The sequence below is a fragment of the Cygnus olor genome, chromosome 4 (assembly GCF_009769625.2).
Source record: "Cygnus olor isolate bCygOlo1 chromosome 4, bCygOlo1.pri.v2, whole genome shotgun sequence".
Lineage (NCBI taxonomy): Eukaryota > Metazoa > Chordata > Aves > Anseriformes > Anatidae > Cygnus > Cygnus olor.
Genome location: NC_049172.1, coordinates 41,314,383 through 41,330,000, shown reverse-complemented (window position 1 = coordinate 41,330,000; position 15,618 = coordinate 41,314,383). Strand labels below are relative to the sequence as shown.

General features: G+C 38.3%; 2 protein-coding genes across 13 annotated transcripts in view; one reads left to right on the top strand and one right to left on the bottom strand.

The window, feature by feature from the left end:
• SCLT1 (sodium channel and clathrin linker 1) overlaps positions 1-5,632 on the bottom strand; it is a 43,740-nt gene extending 38,108 nt beyond the window's left edge. For 2 of the 7 annotated variants that reach the window (XR_005819949.1, XM_040557010.1), the window contains exons 1-5: positions 5,148-5,417; positions 3,049-3,116; positions 2,293-2,345; positions 1,319-1,388; positions 180-235 (exon numbers count right to left, since the gene is read on the bottom strand). Coding sequence is in view for 6 of the 7 variants with exons in the window: in XM_040557010.1 (XP_040412944.1) it covers positions 180-235; positions 1,319-1,388; positions 2,293-2,345; positions 3,049-3,116; positions 5,148-5,235 (335 nt within the window). In the remaining variant the exon portion in view is untranslated. Of the gene's footprint in view, positions 1-179; positions 236-1,318; positions 1,477-2,292; positions 2,346-3,048; positions 3,136-5,147; positions 5,419-5,501 lie in introns of those variants that run through there. The other 5 variants (XM_040557012.1, XM_040557013.1, XM_040557014.1 and 2 more) reach the window with 4 other exon arrangements.
• Positions 5,608-14,405, top strand: C4H4orf33 (chromosome 4 C4orf33 homolog). Of its 6 annotated transcripts, XM_040557023.1 has the most exons (7): positions 6,123-6,143; positions 7,928-8,117; positions 9,843-9,903; positions 10,098-10,149; positions 10,248-10,271; positions 10,375-10,447; positions 11,882-14,405. In XM_040557023.1, exons 2-7 carry the CDS (start codon positions 7,937-7,939, stop codon positions 11,908-11,910), a joined length of 420 nt encoding a protein of 139 aa, XP_040412957.1. In that variant the 5' UTR covers positions 6,123-6,143; positions 7,928-7,936; the 3' UTR covers positions 11,911-14,405. The 6 variants fall into 6 exon arrangements, with proteins under 6 accessions (XP_040412952.1, XP_040412954.1, XP_040412953.1 ...); XM_040557018.1 differs by lacking the exon at positions 6,123-6,143 and adding an exon at positions 5,608-5,745 and having other exon boundaries at positions 10,248-10,447; XM_040557020.1 differs by lacking the exon at positions 6,123-6,143 and adding an exon at positions 5,771-6,025 and having other exon boundaries at positions 10,248-10,447.
• The last annotated feature ends 1,213 nt before the right edge of the window (positions 14,406-15,618 follow it).

Here is a 15,618-nt window from a genome sequence, read left to right as displayed (position 1 = left end):
GATATGGCTGAACCTCCTAATCTGGTGGTGTAATATATATTAAGCACTTAACTAACACTAAGTACATGAGTATGAAATCTTGAATTATTAAGTGGCTTCACAAGACTTCAAAGTCTTACAAAAAAAAACTAAGATTTAAAAATCAAGAACAACAGCAATAAGTCAGTACACTTATTTACCTTTCATTTTCCTTGGTGACTTGCTCAGATTTTAGTCTCATCTCACCCATCTGTACCTAATACAAAAACATGCACAAGTAAGCTCTTAAGTGACAAACTTGAGCAACTCGCTCTTATTTTTCTGAGTGATACTGTAAAACACAGACAACATAATTCAATACAATGTAGTAAATGAAAGTAACATTTCCTTCTGTAAGAACAGTCACATGATGCCACTTAAATTTAACAGCTGCTAAATCCTGTTAAAAAGTTACACCTGAGCATTTCTAAGTTGTTATGACCATTAAACTTAGCTTTGGGAATTCCTATAGCTCTTACAGATAGATTTTTAATTAAATCATGTTCTTTTACGGATACAGTGGATAAATACTTACTGTGTACAGGATGAGCTAACAAAAAAGTTTAGGAACTATTTAAGGAACAATTTCAGTTTGTAATAGCTGAATCAACTGCTTTGTTAACAGAAGGAGTGCCCTTCTGCAATCAACCAAGTTTGAAGACTATTTGTGGATGCTCTACTATGGACATAAGATTAAGTGCACTGAAACAAAACTGTAATGTAGCTTTTGCATGTAGATCACAAGTAAGAACTGATCTCTGCTCCACAAATTTTAATTATTAAACACACCACTTTACTTTTCAGGAATCATAGGAAGTATTGCTTTCATTTGATTGTGGTTTGAAAGGAAGACAAACAGTTCCCTCTCCCCCAGTCTCCATGATATCAAACATTGCAATTATTTGAGTTTGAACGACTAAGAACATAGAAGTATGGGTGTATCTACTTGCAAGACTGAGCTGGACTGTGTGGCCAAGATCAGACCTGTAGGCAAAGGGGGAAATATCTGCCTCATCTCAGTGTCACCTAGGAAAGCACCTGCAACAATATCAGAATGTCCAGAGACAAAAACATGCATGTTGTGTTTCACACCACCACTTCCACAAACACAGTAATGGCATAATTTGGACAACCTCCCAGCTTTTTCATAGAAAGTTCTATTCATTCATTTGAGGTAGGCTGTGGTCTTGGAACTTTGTGAAGCATGACACAGGCATGCTTTCCTCAATAGACAAAAAATAGTAGCCTACATATTAATACAGTAAAGCACTAGAGTGCAAAATGTTGGCAACATACACACCTGATAAATCCGCAGCTGCTCCCTCATCTCTTCCAGGTGTTTATCATACTCTACAATTAGAGGTGATAAGCTGAAAATTGGAAAAACATGCTCAGAAGCCATTTTGTAAATGCTGAAACATTGTTCTGATAATCAACGAGTTTTACAGAATTCTTAACCTAGAGAACAGAACAAAACAGTTTACTTCCAAGACCAACATTCACCAACATCAAGAGAACAAGTTTAATTACTTTTAAAGTATGATCATTAACCACAGACTTACTGTATAAGAGAATTAGAATACACAACATTGTAAATGAGCTGTAATGCATTAGTATTTCATGCATAGATAAAAATATCCAAAGATTAGAAACTAGACTTTCTTACCACTTTCACATACAACAGTAAAGGACCTATAAGATAATGTAAAAAAATGCAGTTCTACTTGCATACTTCCTTCCTTCCCAGTATTTTTGTAGACTACAGTAATTCTCTGAAAAATTCTCTATTAGTGATAAAGCCTTAAAACCTAACCATAAAGGGTAGTTTGTAACAGCAAGAAGAGGACAATGACCATTAAACAATTTACTAGTGGCCATACAGAAAAGTTTATTTGTGCACTGTTAGTCAACTTCTCAAGAAAACATTTTAAAAAATACCCACCTGACTTGTTTAACAGACACCTCTGTTACCTAGATTCATTCAACCTCACCTGCACTTTACTGTCTTAAAATTTACATTAGATTATTCCTTATCTCCTGTTCTTTATTTTATAAACTGTGCAAGAAAAGTCATATTTAAATCCCTGAATAAACAGAGGATTTATTTAAATACAACTGTTACAGGAACACTTTTGCAGACATCCCCTTACAAGTCCTCAGAGCTGTGAGCAAGTAAGTGTACATAAAACTAGGCCCAACTGGATATTTGCACTTTTAAAAGCAAATGAGTTTTTTTTTTTGAAGTAGTATTCTCGCTTGTTTGGAACCAGTTACCTTTGGTCCATTATCCTGGATCCGGATATACCATCACCTCCAAAGACATTTTTCTGTAATTGAATATCTTATGTTAGTACTTGCACATGACTGCATGTAGCTATTATTTATCTATTTTTTAAAATATGCAACCCAAAGCTGTTTATTCTGTCTGTACTGAAAGCATATATGATATCCCATACAATCGCTTTTAGGTTTACATTAAAAAATCCTTGAACTCTGGCCCAATTTGAAAAAAATACAATTGATTTTTTTTTTCCTGGAGATGCTCTGATGTAAAGCATAACAACATCTGAGGGGGAATCAGCTCTTTCTTAAAAGAACCCTTACAAGTCTGTGCAAGTGCCAAGTTCATTTCCAGGCATCCCAGCATCAGAAAATTGCTGATGCCCTAAGTTCTGCACAGATTTTCAGACAGGCTTATGGTACTCACCACAAAATGCTATCTTCACACGAGACAAAAAAGCCTATAGAAGTGAAAAAGTCTACTCTGCAGAAATCAAGTGTCTTTGCGGGGATGTGTTCTCCTGCATATGACAAACTTAAAAATGCACTAAAAATAGCAGAATTCATTGTTGTTATGACAGTTTTATTCTGCTGCTGCTTTGAAATCTAGAAGCAACTCTGCAGATGTGCAATGGGCTCAAGGCAAAACGACACTGAAGTGGACTATGTTCTAGGTATGCACAGATGTATATCTTAAAAGTGACATTTTTTTTTTTTTTTAAAACTACTTTCATACCTCAGTTCACATACCTGCTCAGCAGTGCTGCTCAAATTTTCATCCGTTTCATGCTGTTCAAATGCCACATTTAGCCTCCGATCTGAAAAATACAATAGAAGCTAGAAGATCATACAACACGAACGTTTATCTAGATAAACCTGACTGGCAGTCAGAAATGTTTTATGGTGTAGTGCTTTGAAGGCACAAAACATGCTTCATAAAATTCTACTTAGTGCAATTATTTTCAGGAAAGCAGGAGTTCAAAAAATACGAAGACTAACAAGAAATAATTTGACGTCTTTCATATCATTACCTCCTAGAAATTATTTTATTTTTTTGCCTAGAAAAGCCATAAACATACACAACATCTTAACGATTCATGAGGACTAAGTGCAACGAATCACACCAGAGCCAATTCAATTAGCTGGATGATACAAAATTAACCTATTGCTGGGAACTGGACCAATAAACATTCAACAAGCATTCATATAAATGACAGAGATATAAACATTCAACAAATTTAGGCCACAAGAACTTAATTGATACATGAATCTGAGCACTCACGTATATCCAGAAGAAACCCAAGCAAGAAAGACATGCAGACTGCTAGTATCTGCATTTTTAGAAATAAACATCAACTAAGGCATCGCTCTTCTCTACTAATCTAACTTTGACTATTGGGATTTCAGAGACTACTTGTACTGCAAATGGAAGAATCAGCAAAAGGTTGGAAAGGGAAAAGAGCAGCTCTTCCCATTCATTTATAGCATTCTTCCATCTGGCCAAACCATGAGAATCTGATTTAAACCTTTGTAACTGAAATGGATAGAGAAAAAAAAAAAGGGGGTCAGGAAGACAATACAACTGTTTCAACTTAAAATTTCTCGCCTGTTTTTCTTGATGTGCATTGCAATGTTTTTTTTTTGTGGTTCTAATATGCTACAGGAATCTACAGAAAAAAAGAGAACAGAATATAAAGGGGATGTCAACAAACAGGACCTGGAAGAGTAGCTGGCCTCACCAGCCAAAGCAATCTCAGAACATGAACATAGGTGCAAAAGGAGGATAGACCTTAGACACCAATTGCAGAAGTATTCACCTTCAACAGTAATCATAAAATTCATTCAGATAAGAGACATACTTAGTAGCTTATCACAAAAATATGTGATGGAATGGATAACTATCACATGTAGGATTGGCTGCTGATACTTCAAAACAAATTCAGCCAAAACCGAATTTATAACTGATCAATGTCAGGGATCAGCATTTCATTATGAGAACTTCAGTTACAGCTATTAACGCAACAAGTATTTACGCTATGAAGCTGAATTTAATAGTGCTTATAGAATCTCTGTGTATTACACACATTCAACACTTTAGAAGTTGGACATCATCTATGAAAAAAGTAGAACATCATTAAATACATCAGACTTAGAATAGGCCTCAAATAGCTTGTGTCTCAACTGCCATGCAAACTAACTTAAAATTTGTTCAGCATCTTTGCAGGATGCATTTTTTTTGAGAGATATCCTTGAGAGAAAAGGCAAGTCTTGCCACTTCATGGTGTATATTGTCTAAGCTCCATTTGGAGTCACACAATTATAAAATAAGAAACTACAGCCAAACACATCAAATACATAAAAAAGGAAATCCACAACATTTGAACCTAAGCCATTTGTTCACGTCACAGTATAACAAATATTTGAGCAGAACTCAAGAGAGATAGAGGCTTCTGAGGCAAGATTACTGTTGGTACAGACAGAAGCTTTTCTGCTATTGAGGTCCTTTGAATCACGAGTTGTCCCTCCACCTCTGCCCATCCAAAACTGTCCTAACAAGCTTAGTATCAGCTGAAAACTTGAGTTGTGTGATGCACGGTCACAGCACTTCTTGCACCGTGATCCTGTCCATTCACGCTACCCGATTTCCCCACCACACAGACTACAACGACAGGGTCAGCAACATTCTTGGGACAACATATCAACTCCCTATTTTTAGAAATATAAACTCAACAGAAGAATCTTTTGCCAGCCAGCCAGTATTTTGGCGTTAAGCAGTCTACGTACACTCTGATCCACTCGTTTTACGCACACATTAAAATTACCCAAACCACAACAGAACACATACTTACAGGTATAGTTTTCAGTCTGTAACACACATGTCATCAGAAGACAGCTTTTTTTTGGTCTTTCAGGTATCCAGAGTGTCCAGAGTAACATTTTTGTAATTAAAGAGGCACGATCCTAAAAATTCTCGTGCCTGGCTATTACCCTTATTACACCCTTTTAACGATTAGTTTTCTGCTAGCCAAAAAAGTTTTCATATCGTTGTTTTTCGCAGCAGACACCACAGAAAACAACCCCCTGCTGTTACAACCACGGACTGAAGGCTTCCCTCCTTCCCTCCCCGTGCAAGAACCGCCCCAGGCTCCCAGGGGCCGCCTCCTTCCAGCGGCCGGGGGCAGCCCCGGGGCCGGCCGCCTCACCTGGCTCCCCGCCGCCGCCGAGCTCCGCGGCCATGCCGGCGGTCAGGGCCGTCACCGCAGCCTCAGAGACGGCGGAGCCCCCGTTTCCGAGCCCCTTACCGACACCGTTACCCCAGCCGCCGGAGCCCGTAGCGAAGGAAGCGGCGGTTGCAGCGGGCGGGGCGCTGCGCTAACGGTTGCGCACGCGCCGGCAAGGCGCTGAGGGGTGGCCGTTGGGTGCGCGCGCGGCGGCGGTTGGCGTGAGGTGAGGGCGGTTGGCTGGGGAGCCTTGGCCGTTAGGGTCGATGTAGGCGCCTGAGGGTGTGGGTTAGTCCCTTGGTGGGCTCCTCCGGGAAGCTTGTGCCCAGCTACGGGATTGTGGCTGGTGGAAGTTGCCCTCTCCTTCACGGCTTCCAGCTTCCTTGGCCTGGCAGGGCAGTTAGGGAACTCGGAGCGCAGCTGCTTGGTGTTGTCCCGCTTCCCGTGTGGATGGGGGTCGGGATGGAAGGCACAAAGCTCCCTGAGGAGACGTGAGGTGGCTCCAGGTGCAGCAGCGTTCTCAGGGCGGTCGGGTGTGATGCTGGGGGAGCTCAGGTGTGAGTGCCTGAACTGGGTGCTGCGAGCTGCATGCAGCTTGGGGGTGTGCAGTGGGAGCACTTGCAGGTGGCTAAGAACTTCTTCTGTATGGTGTGCTGGTGTTTGGCTGAGCCTTCTGGGCATGTATAGCATTAAGAGTAGATTGAAGATCCTCTGTACTTTAAATAACCCCATTGCTCCATACCATTGCTCTGTATTGCTATCTTTATTATAATTGAAAAGCATACTAGTAACCAACTTCACTAAGTCTGCGTATGGTAACGTGGATCATCCTTAGAACTTGTACGTTTCTACCCAATAAGCTGTCACTGGAGGAGTTAATTTTTTTTTTTTTAATAGTAAAGTCATCTGTCTGTCCTACATGTACAAATACCAAGGTGTTACATCTGTTGCGTCTAATTTTCCTTTCAGACACCATGGTAAAGTAGTGCTCAAAGTAGTTCAGCAGGTTCTATTGTGGAACTCTTGTGGAAATGCGACAGAGCTCGTGATACTGTGGAGGAGAAGGATAAGGGGCCATAAACTTTTTGGAAACTGTGCTCCACTTATTCTTTTGCTTGTTATATAGATTAAGGTTGTTTTCAAGACTTGTGCGATTGTTTCTAAGGTAGAAATGTTGGAGTGCAGCATTCTCTGCTGCTCTGCAGATCTTGTTTAGGAAGATGTGCTTGCAGTTTTTCTTGAAATCCTTTGCTTTGGCTGGTTTGCAATGACCACCAAGCAAAACTGTAGCAGATTTTTTTGTCTTGCATTTCAGATTCACTGAAGATTTTTTTGTCAATCTGTTTTTCTCATATTACAAAATCATCTAACAGCATGTAGTTATGACTGCTTTGTTTATCTGTTCTCTAGATAAATATTTGATGGTTTTGGAAAGTGTTTAGGTAGGCAGTGAAATGTCTTAAGCTTGGCAAAACTTCTAAAAGTCATTTGTAACCATGGAAGTGTAAAAACCTATGAAAAGCATTCATGTTACTGCTTTATAAAGCTAAGCTATTTCAGCTCTTCTGTTGTCTGGAAACATGATTTGGGGATTGTAACAGATGCAGCTGTCTCGTTATTGACAAAATGACTGATACAGCTTCATTATTTTTTTTGCCTGTAACTTGTTCTTATGTTGGTAAGGACTCATGCGGAAAATTCTAACTTCTGCCTGCACAAATGGTTCTCCCTTTCAGAATAATCTGTCTGGCATTGCAGAATTATGGCTATAGGTGAGTGTAAGAGCAGTTCCTCCCCAGTCTGCTTTGGAGTCTGCCCTCCAAGGGCATGCCATTTGCTTGTCCTAGAACTGACTGGCCCTAAGGAGGGTGTGCGTACATGTAATCAGGATGGGGGTGAGTTTCTCTAAGCAGTCTGTAGTTGGATCCTTTTCTGACTGTGTAATGGCAGGACTGCTGGCAAAGTCTTTAGCTGTAGAGACTCTGGGTTACAGAGCTGACATATGGAAGCTGCTTATGTAGTACAAGAGGCAAACAGAGACATTTGAGGAGACATGGATTTGTCTCGATATCCTAATGTTGTTTGGGCCTTGAGTTGAGGAATCCAACTAACACTATACAGACTTTGACTTGTCATATATCACTTGCTCTACAGAGGAATTCAGTAAAATAATGGTTTTAAAACAGTGACTTGTTCAAGTGACCATCTTTATTCATTCGTAAATAAGACTGAGAACAGTAAGTTCTCTCCTGTTGGTCCTGTCTGGGAGATTTATGCTTCATGCAAACTTACTTTTCAACGGCTTAACTGGCAAGGCTTTTTTTCTTAGCCGAGCGGCCAGCACAGTTGGTACTGAAATGGTATCTAGGCTCTTTTATGAAACTTCCTTTCTCATTTGTCTTATGCAGAATATTAAAATGGAATTCACAATTGAACACACATGGGATGATTTACCTGTGAGCCATGAGCCGGTAACAATTGGGCTGAAGTCATATGACGGAGGGCTGCTAATGGAAGTTAGTGCTCCCTTCTTTAATGATCCTCCAGCACCACTTGGAGAGCTAGGGAAGCCCTTCAGAAACATGTGGGACTATGAGGGTAAGTGTAGCCGTTTTGCTGCAATTATCTGATTTGTGTACATGCTGATGTTCATCTGTATTTAATATGCCTGGTTGTTGTTTAAGTTTCTCTGATGGCTATTTTTAAAAACTGATCTAATTTTAAGTGTTGAATGTATGGCATCTACTAATTCAGTTCGGTTCCTTTGGTCACGGTACTGCTTTTAAAGATCCAGATATGAAACGTAAAGTAAAATTCCTTCCAGTTTTGTCTTGAGGGCTCTGGGAAAGAATGCTGGTGAAGAACTTCCTTGTAACCCTTGTCGCCCCCTTAAGGAAGTTCCTTAAGTAACTGTAAATGTCATACTGTATCTAGCCATAAACTACCCCCAAATGTATCAAAAGGGATGCTTGCTTTTTAGGTGGTGAATTGTTTTCATCACAAACACTTGACAGTAAGGTGAAAGGTTATTTTTATAGTAGTGCAACAATACAGATGACTAGGAAAAAGAAGAAAATGTTACATTTATGTCACTTGGTGGACGTAAAGGAAATGGACTACAGTGAACAAGATTGGTCTCAAGAATTGTGAGGTTGACTTTTCCTGATGTCAATAGTATGGGCGTTCAAACTTGGCTTTTGGGTTACTGATATAACTTGTGGAACAATTAAGGCTTGACATATTTTAGTATTAAAATAATTTTATGAGATGTGTATATATAAATTCATTTGCAGTAGGTAAATAGAATTTAAATCCTAAATATAGTTTTTACTTTCTCTTTAAGTAGTAGAGAACAATAGCTAAAACATCCTTCTATTAATTGCTTACTTTTCCAAAGTCAATTTCAGGAACAGGAAGGTATGAAACAAAGAAAGTAGAGCTCATAATATGATTCAACATTGTACCCAAATAGAATGAGAAATATTCCTGCAGTAATGCTGTTTTCTCTCTTCTTTCCTGTCTATACTTTCATCTTTACCTGTTGCTTTGAATAATGTAGCAACTTAATGCTTCTAATAGTTCTCTGCTTTCTGATTATTGAAATACTCTGATTTAAGCTCTACTAGAACATTAATGGCATCATTTCAATATCTATTATACCAAGTAGGCTTATGTAAAACAGCATAATAAATCATATCTAGTTCTAACTCTAAGTAAAGCTTTATGATAAAATATCTTTACTGCGAGAAACACCATTATAGTTCTACCTAACGGTCCTAAAAAAGTGATTCAGTAGTCGCACCTAGTGTTCAGGTATATCTGAAACCAAGTAATTCCTTGTCCAAAGGATCAGCTATTTACAGGGCAGAGCGTTTTGAAAGTTACTACTTTCTTAATATTTCTGAGATTCAGCAGGCTTTTTAGTTGTGGTGTGTGTGCTTTGCTGTGAGTTCCTCTTTTTGGTGTTCTGCTGCGTCTGGTGCTCTGAATCCTCAGGCTACCAGCAAATACAAGACTCTCACCCTTAAGTGCTTTAGGGTGAGCGTCTGCTGTGAGTGTGATTGGCCACGATCTCTGTCTTAACGCTATTTGCAGCAAGCATATTGGGTGAAATAGTTGTGCTGGTGCTATTCTTACTGCGCTGAGAGCTAACACTACTTAGTAGAACTGCCATTTTTCTGATGCATAAGAATTTTTTTTCTGGAATGGCTTAGGCCAAAAGCCATTATGAAAACAATTGTTTCCATGGGATGTGAAAGTCTTCGGATACTATAAAATCGGTAACTAATATAAAGCATTGACAGCCTGTGTCTTTTTTTTAAGTTGTAGAGGCATTTTTCTTGAGTGACACAACTGAACAGTATTTAGAAGTTGAACTTTGTCCGTAAGTACAGCATGCTGGAAAAAGTTGTGAATACTAATTTGCATTTCTAGCTGTAATGCTTGTGAAATGTATGCATGAGGAAAGCTCTGGGTGCAGAAACTGCTTCAATATGGTGGATGTACAAATTTGTGGCAGAAAAGTACACTAATAACTTGGCATCGTTTTAAGAAAATTGTGGCTCTGATTTTTGACAGTCATGGACAACACTTATTGTTGCTGCTTTCTGGCAAAAGAAGAGTATGGAAAGTAAGTGGTCAAGTGCATTCATAATGTACAGAAAGTAACTTTTTAGGTGCATGTTGGCTGATTAGAAGTTAACTAGCTCTTTTTTCTGCCTTTAACAGGAAGAACTTCCCTTGGAATTTGAGGTGACCAGAATGGAAACCAAATGGGAGGGTAAAGCTCATCTCCCTTGGAATTATTTTCCACCATGCACTAACAAGTTTAATGCATTTGCAATTCATGGCTCAGGAGACCAGAGAAAATATGAAGCACTTCATCCTGTGCCTCGATGTGAACTTCAAGAAGGACAGAAACCAGATTTGTAAGAGTAAAATTAGTTCTTCTGTAACGTAGTTGGATTTGTCTTCCAATACTTGTACAACAAACCTAATTCAGTTTTCAGACTGAGTGCTAGTGCTATTTGAATTATACTGCTTAGCCCCACATCCATTGGCACTGTACTTAGTGTAAAGAACTGCCAGATAGAAATCAAGCACTAATTACAGCTATGATATCCCCTGGGCGCATAGCAAATGATACATTCGACACCATTCACATCTGTTATCACCTTCCTTGGCTAAATCATAGATGGGTTGTTCAGGTTTTTCTTTGCCTACAGCACCTCCTGAAATGACACTTACTGTTAATTGTACCAGATATATCTCAGGTGAATCTCTTTTGCTTCTCCCCTACTGTTCTAAACAGCCTCATGTCTACAGATGGCTTCATATTATGGAAAATTTGAAAAGGCACACAAAATTGAGAAGTATAATAAAAGGATACCCAGTATCAACAGAAAAACTAGAATATCTTGATATTTAAATTGTGCTGTGGGCCTGCTTATTTCCTAACTATGTGACTGAAATGGCTTTATACAGGCTGCTACTTGTCGACAGTTTGTGTAACGGAACTAGCTCTAGAGGACTGCTATAGTTCTTATGCAAACTTGTTAGTCAATATAACATGACAATTAGGTAAACTGGAGAATGCTTGTGATACTTTTCAGGAAGGGATTCTTTCTAGAGTACCTTTTCAAAAAAGAAAAATCCAGACTTTTTCAGACATTGTTAGCAGATGCATTCATATAAAGAGGTTGTTTTCATCACTCTTAGTTTGTCTTCGCATGTCAAATTGATGCTTCCTATTTAGAGAATTTCATTTACCTACTTAAATGATTAATAGTGTCAGATGTTCTGTTTACTGTTTGGCAGTTTTTTAATATAAGTATTAATTAGAAATTAGCTTATTTGTCATCTCAATTGTTTCTGTGTGGCAGCCTAAAGGAGAGCTTCTTAGCAAAAAGCAATTCATAATGTTTAAAAGCAACTGAGACAGTCTTACAGGAAAAAAATATTTACTAGCTTCATTACATTGTTCTGTCTTCTTTTTTACTGTAAGGAGAGGATATCCTTATGATATGACTCTTGAATTGGTCAAGAGTAGTAAACAATATTTGTCTGGAGTGCAGATAAGTCATAAAACGGGATATAATTTTGTTCTTGATCTGACTGGAGTTCGAGGCAACATAAGTTGAAAGAATTTAAAGGTGAGCACTTAAGTACCACAGCACAAAGCGAAGTTTGTTCATAGCTGAGGATTTCATTCTGTTTCCAGTACAAGAAACAGTACTGTTTTCAGAAACAGTAGTGGTTACATTCCTGTCTAAGGAAGCATGGAAAAAAACATCAGTTCAACTTGTTGAGTATACATTTTACATGCATAATATGAAACTTTTTTTTTTAACCTTTCTCTACAGTCATCGTTTGGAATTTTTCAAAGAATTGAATCTGAAGAGACTAATGGGAGAAGATTGGAAGCAGCCTGAGTCAGATATTTGGAAGTCTCATGCCAATTAGCAAAGTGGATTGAGACCTGTGTTTTCAATAGCACTACGGTTGGATGAAGCTGTATGAAAACAAGTTCATTTTAAACAGAATTTGTAAATATAAGATTAGTAAAGCTTTTCTTGGCACTAAAAGCATTGATCAATCTTGAAATTGACTGTAAAGTGTCTGGACCAGTTAGTTAATTCTAAGTACGTGAAATGCACAACTGCTTGTGTTTCAGTTAATCTGGGTATGGAACTTTTCATCTGCACAACAGAGATGAATCTGCCCCTTCAATGAAGGGAAAATTGTGCTGAAATTACAACTCTGTTTCCATGAGTGCTCTAAGACTGACATGACAAGTTATCTGGCTTGGAATCCATTTACAGCAGAAATGCAGTAACCACAGGATTTTCACTATCTTGTTTTTCTTGGCTGCTAAATGTAAATCTTGTATGCCTGAATTTTGTGTTGCGATCAGGAGAAAGAATGCTTCTTTTAGGAGCAGAAGAGAACATACCTGTCATGGTGTTTCTTAGCCCGGTACTCACACTGCAAGATGCTGTGGAGGTATAATACTAGTCAGCCCCTTTCCTATACTTGCAATTTTCCTTTACACGTTGCTAAAGGGGGAACTCTATCTGCTACTTTATTAGCAGACTTCTCTGGCTCAAATTTCCATTTGGAATTTCTAGTGCTAGTTATGTACAGAGGATAGATTTACAAAAGGTTTTATGCACTCCAGGCAAAGTTTCTGGGGAAAGCAGTGTTTAGTAAAACCTCGGTATAATTGTGTGTCTACAGAAGCCTGGCCTTTTCATGTCACCTTAAGGATTCAGCTCAGACATATGAAAAATTTTAGACTAACAAGTATTGTTTGCTTGCCGCTTAGCCCTGGAAGTATGAGAATGAATTTGGAGTGCCTAAACTTCTCCATATTGGTAGAATATTTTAACAGTACTGAATACTGTTAGATTGTAAATTCTAATCTGCTAACTCTCACAAGATTTACAAATGTTCCTTTCTTATCTAGCATAGTAGCTGTTCCTTAGAAAATTGGAAGCTTTTCCACTAACCGGATCACACACCTGAAAAGTAGGTGGCTTTAAAATCAAAATACTCTTTGGGTTAGTTCAGAATGAGGATCTCCACCAAGACATAGTTCTCATCCCTTTATTAGAAAGAGGGCTTCCTGTATCCTTATCAAGTGTCATCGTCATAGGGTGAAAGCTGGTCACATTCTCTAGGTGAGGATTGTTCTGGGAGTCTGAGAGAATAAGATTGTGTCATAATTGAAGGATGATCTTTCAGAAGTTAATGCATGAGATGTGGTGTTTGGTCTCAGCCATTTGTGCAGCTTTTTCTTCTGGACAGTTGAGAATCCTCCAAGTTCCTGGAAGGGACTTGTGTTCATGTAGTCTAACATCCTGCTCAAAGCAGAGCTGTCCTGGAAGCTAAGCCAGTTTGCTCAGGGCTGAGTTTTACTTAACTCCATAGATCAGGATTCTGCAAACAGGATCTGGGTAGCCTTTACATACTCAATACTCAACAAGTTATGTAATGAAAACTTGTAGGTATTTTCCATTTAGCAACTTGTGTCCATTGCCTTTTGTCCTCTCAGTGAAAGAGTTGGATGTTCTCTAAAACCAATGATTAAGTAACTGAAGATAATTATTAACTCCTCATGGGCTTCTTTACATGTTGTCATTCTCAGTTTGCCTTTTGTGAATCTCATTAGTAAGTACCTTCCCCTCAGATAATGTTGAGATAAAAAAAATGTAACTTGGGTTGTAACTCATAGGCAGCAGTGTTTCCAAGCTTTCTTATTTAACCCATCCTTTGAAAATCCCATGTCTGTATTTAGATGTCAAAATGCCTGTAAAGTTTTGCACAAGCCTGCACTATTTCACATCTACACAGACACTTAGCACAGTGAGGGATATTAGTGGAATGGATTCTCTGTTCTTTTCTGAGCATGTATGCAGTAGTAGCCGTAGTCTGGTCATGTTTTCTGTGCTATCTTTAAATCCAAATCTACCTAGAAATTCTACTTGAAGAAAAGAAGATGGGAACATCCTGCATTTATGAAGAACATCTGTGATTAATTTCTGTGAATTTGAATGTTTCTTCAGAGTTCTTTTTTTTTTTTTGGCTTTTGATTCCTTGTTTGTACTTTCATTTTTATAGAACTATACTTTCAAATTTATTTAAGGATTAAGTTTTGTCATCTGCAGATTTTGGCATTTCAGTGTGCTCCAATGTACTCAGCTATCCAATTCTTTGTTCTTTTAATTAGACACTATAGATTCCTTGCTATAAAGTGCCATCTGTTGTAAATTAGAAGTATTGTACATTCAATTGTTTGGCTTTTCTACCTTCAATTGATATTCAGTTTTCTAAAGAATGACATCGTAGTCTGAAATTCTGAGTGATCCAATAAATGTTGATTTAAAAACATGTTTGAGATGTCAGCATCTGAAGACCACTTTTGAAATTTCAGTCAAAAGCAAACAAAAACAATTTACTTCACTGTGCTTTTAGACTTAAAACGATTTGTCAAAATTGTGTACAGAAGTTTAAAACCAGTTTACTGCTTTTTATCACAAAGGTGGTTTTCTTGTGGTGAATGGCACTCTGTATGTAAGAGACAATAAACTATTCAATGGTTTCATTTCATTCAATCCCACTTCTGACAGCTTCAGCTTTGACTTTAGATGCAACTACTGGATTATAAATTTTGGGAATAGATTGCTTTCTGTAAATAATTTGAAGTAAAATAACTCTCTGCAGTAGACAATATAATGCTAGAAGCTTCTGAAAATGGTATCACCATACAGGCTTAATTCAAGACACATGCTACTCATAATTGCTGTCAGGTGGTTCACCTGTAGATTTCTAAGCTTTAAGATTCTGTTTGAACTGTAAATGCTGCCTTTCATCAGGCTTCCAAATGGGTTCATGGTGTGCAGAGATCAAACTTGTGCACTGGCTTGTTTCTAAAGGTTTAAAGTTAGATATATCTTGTAGTAGAGCTTTATTGGAGGAGAGCAGCTCACCATTAGACATATGTTAGATGTAAGCAGTGTCTTATGTAAACTCTGCACATAGCAATTAACAGCTTATCAATGGACAGTACAATACTTGTCAGTATATCTTGCATCTCCTAGGTCTTTGCAGGGATGGATATCAGTGTTCATTGAGATGGCTAGCTAGTTCATATGTTAAAAGGGAGAGCTGCATGATGGAAAGCATAGATTATGCAAGTATGCTATCCACAAATCCATTTCACTTTGATTTAAACACTTCCACTGTGTGAGCACTTCGAGTCATCAGCTTATTAAAAGAAATCAACCTGTCTGATGTGTTTCCTGTGGGTAATGTTTGGCTTTGTGCTAGTTACATCCTGTGGCATACTGAGTCTAAGATGCAGGAATTTTATTATTTTAGAAATGGGGAATGCCTACTTGGCTGCACAGTATTTATTTTTTTTAGCTCTGCAAAGACTTTAGGTAAACTTTTCAAATGTGACAGTTTCACATGTGAAAATGGTGTCATGACAATTTTAAGTTAAAAAATATATATATTGTGATGCATTTGGCCAGAATTTCTAAGGAAACTAGGCTGTTGGAGTATTGCTACTTTCTTGTCTTTCCGGCAGTGTTATCCG

Excerpts from the sequence above, each read along its gene's own strand:
- C4H4orf33 (XM_040557017.1), top strand. The coding sequence starts at position 7,922 with ATGCAGAATATTAAAATGGAATTCACAATTGAACACACATGGGATGAT. Across the intron at positions 8,118-9,842 it reads AAACATGTGGGACTATGAGG|TTGTAGAGGCATTTTTCTTG; the intron begins GTAAGTGTAGCC and ends CTTTTTTTTAAG. Across the intron at positions 9,904-10,097 it reads TTAGAAGTTGAACTTTGTCC|TCATGGACAACACTTATTGT; the intron begins GTAAGTACAGCA and ends GATTTTTGACAG.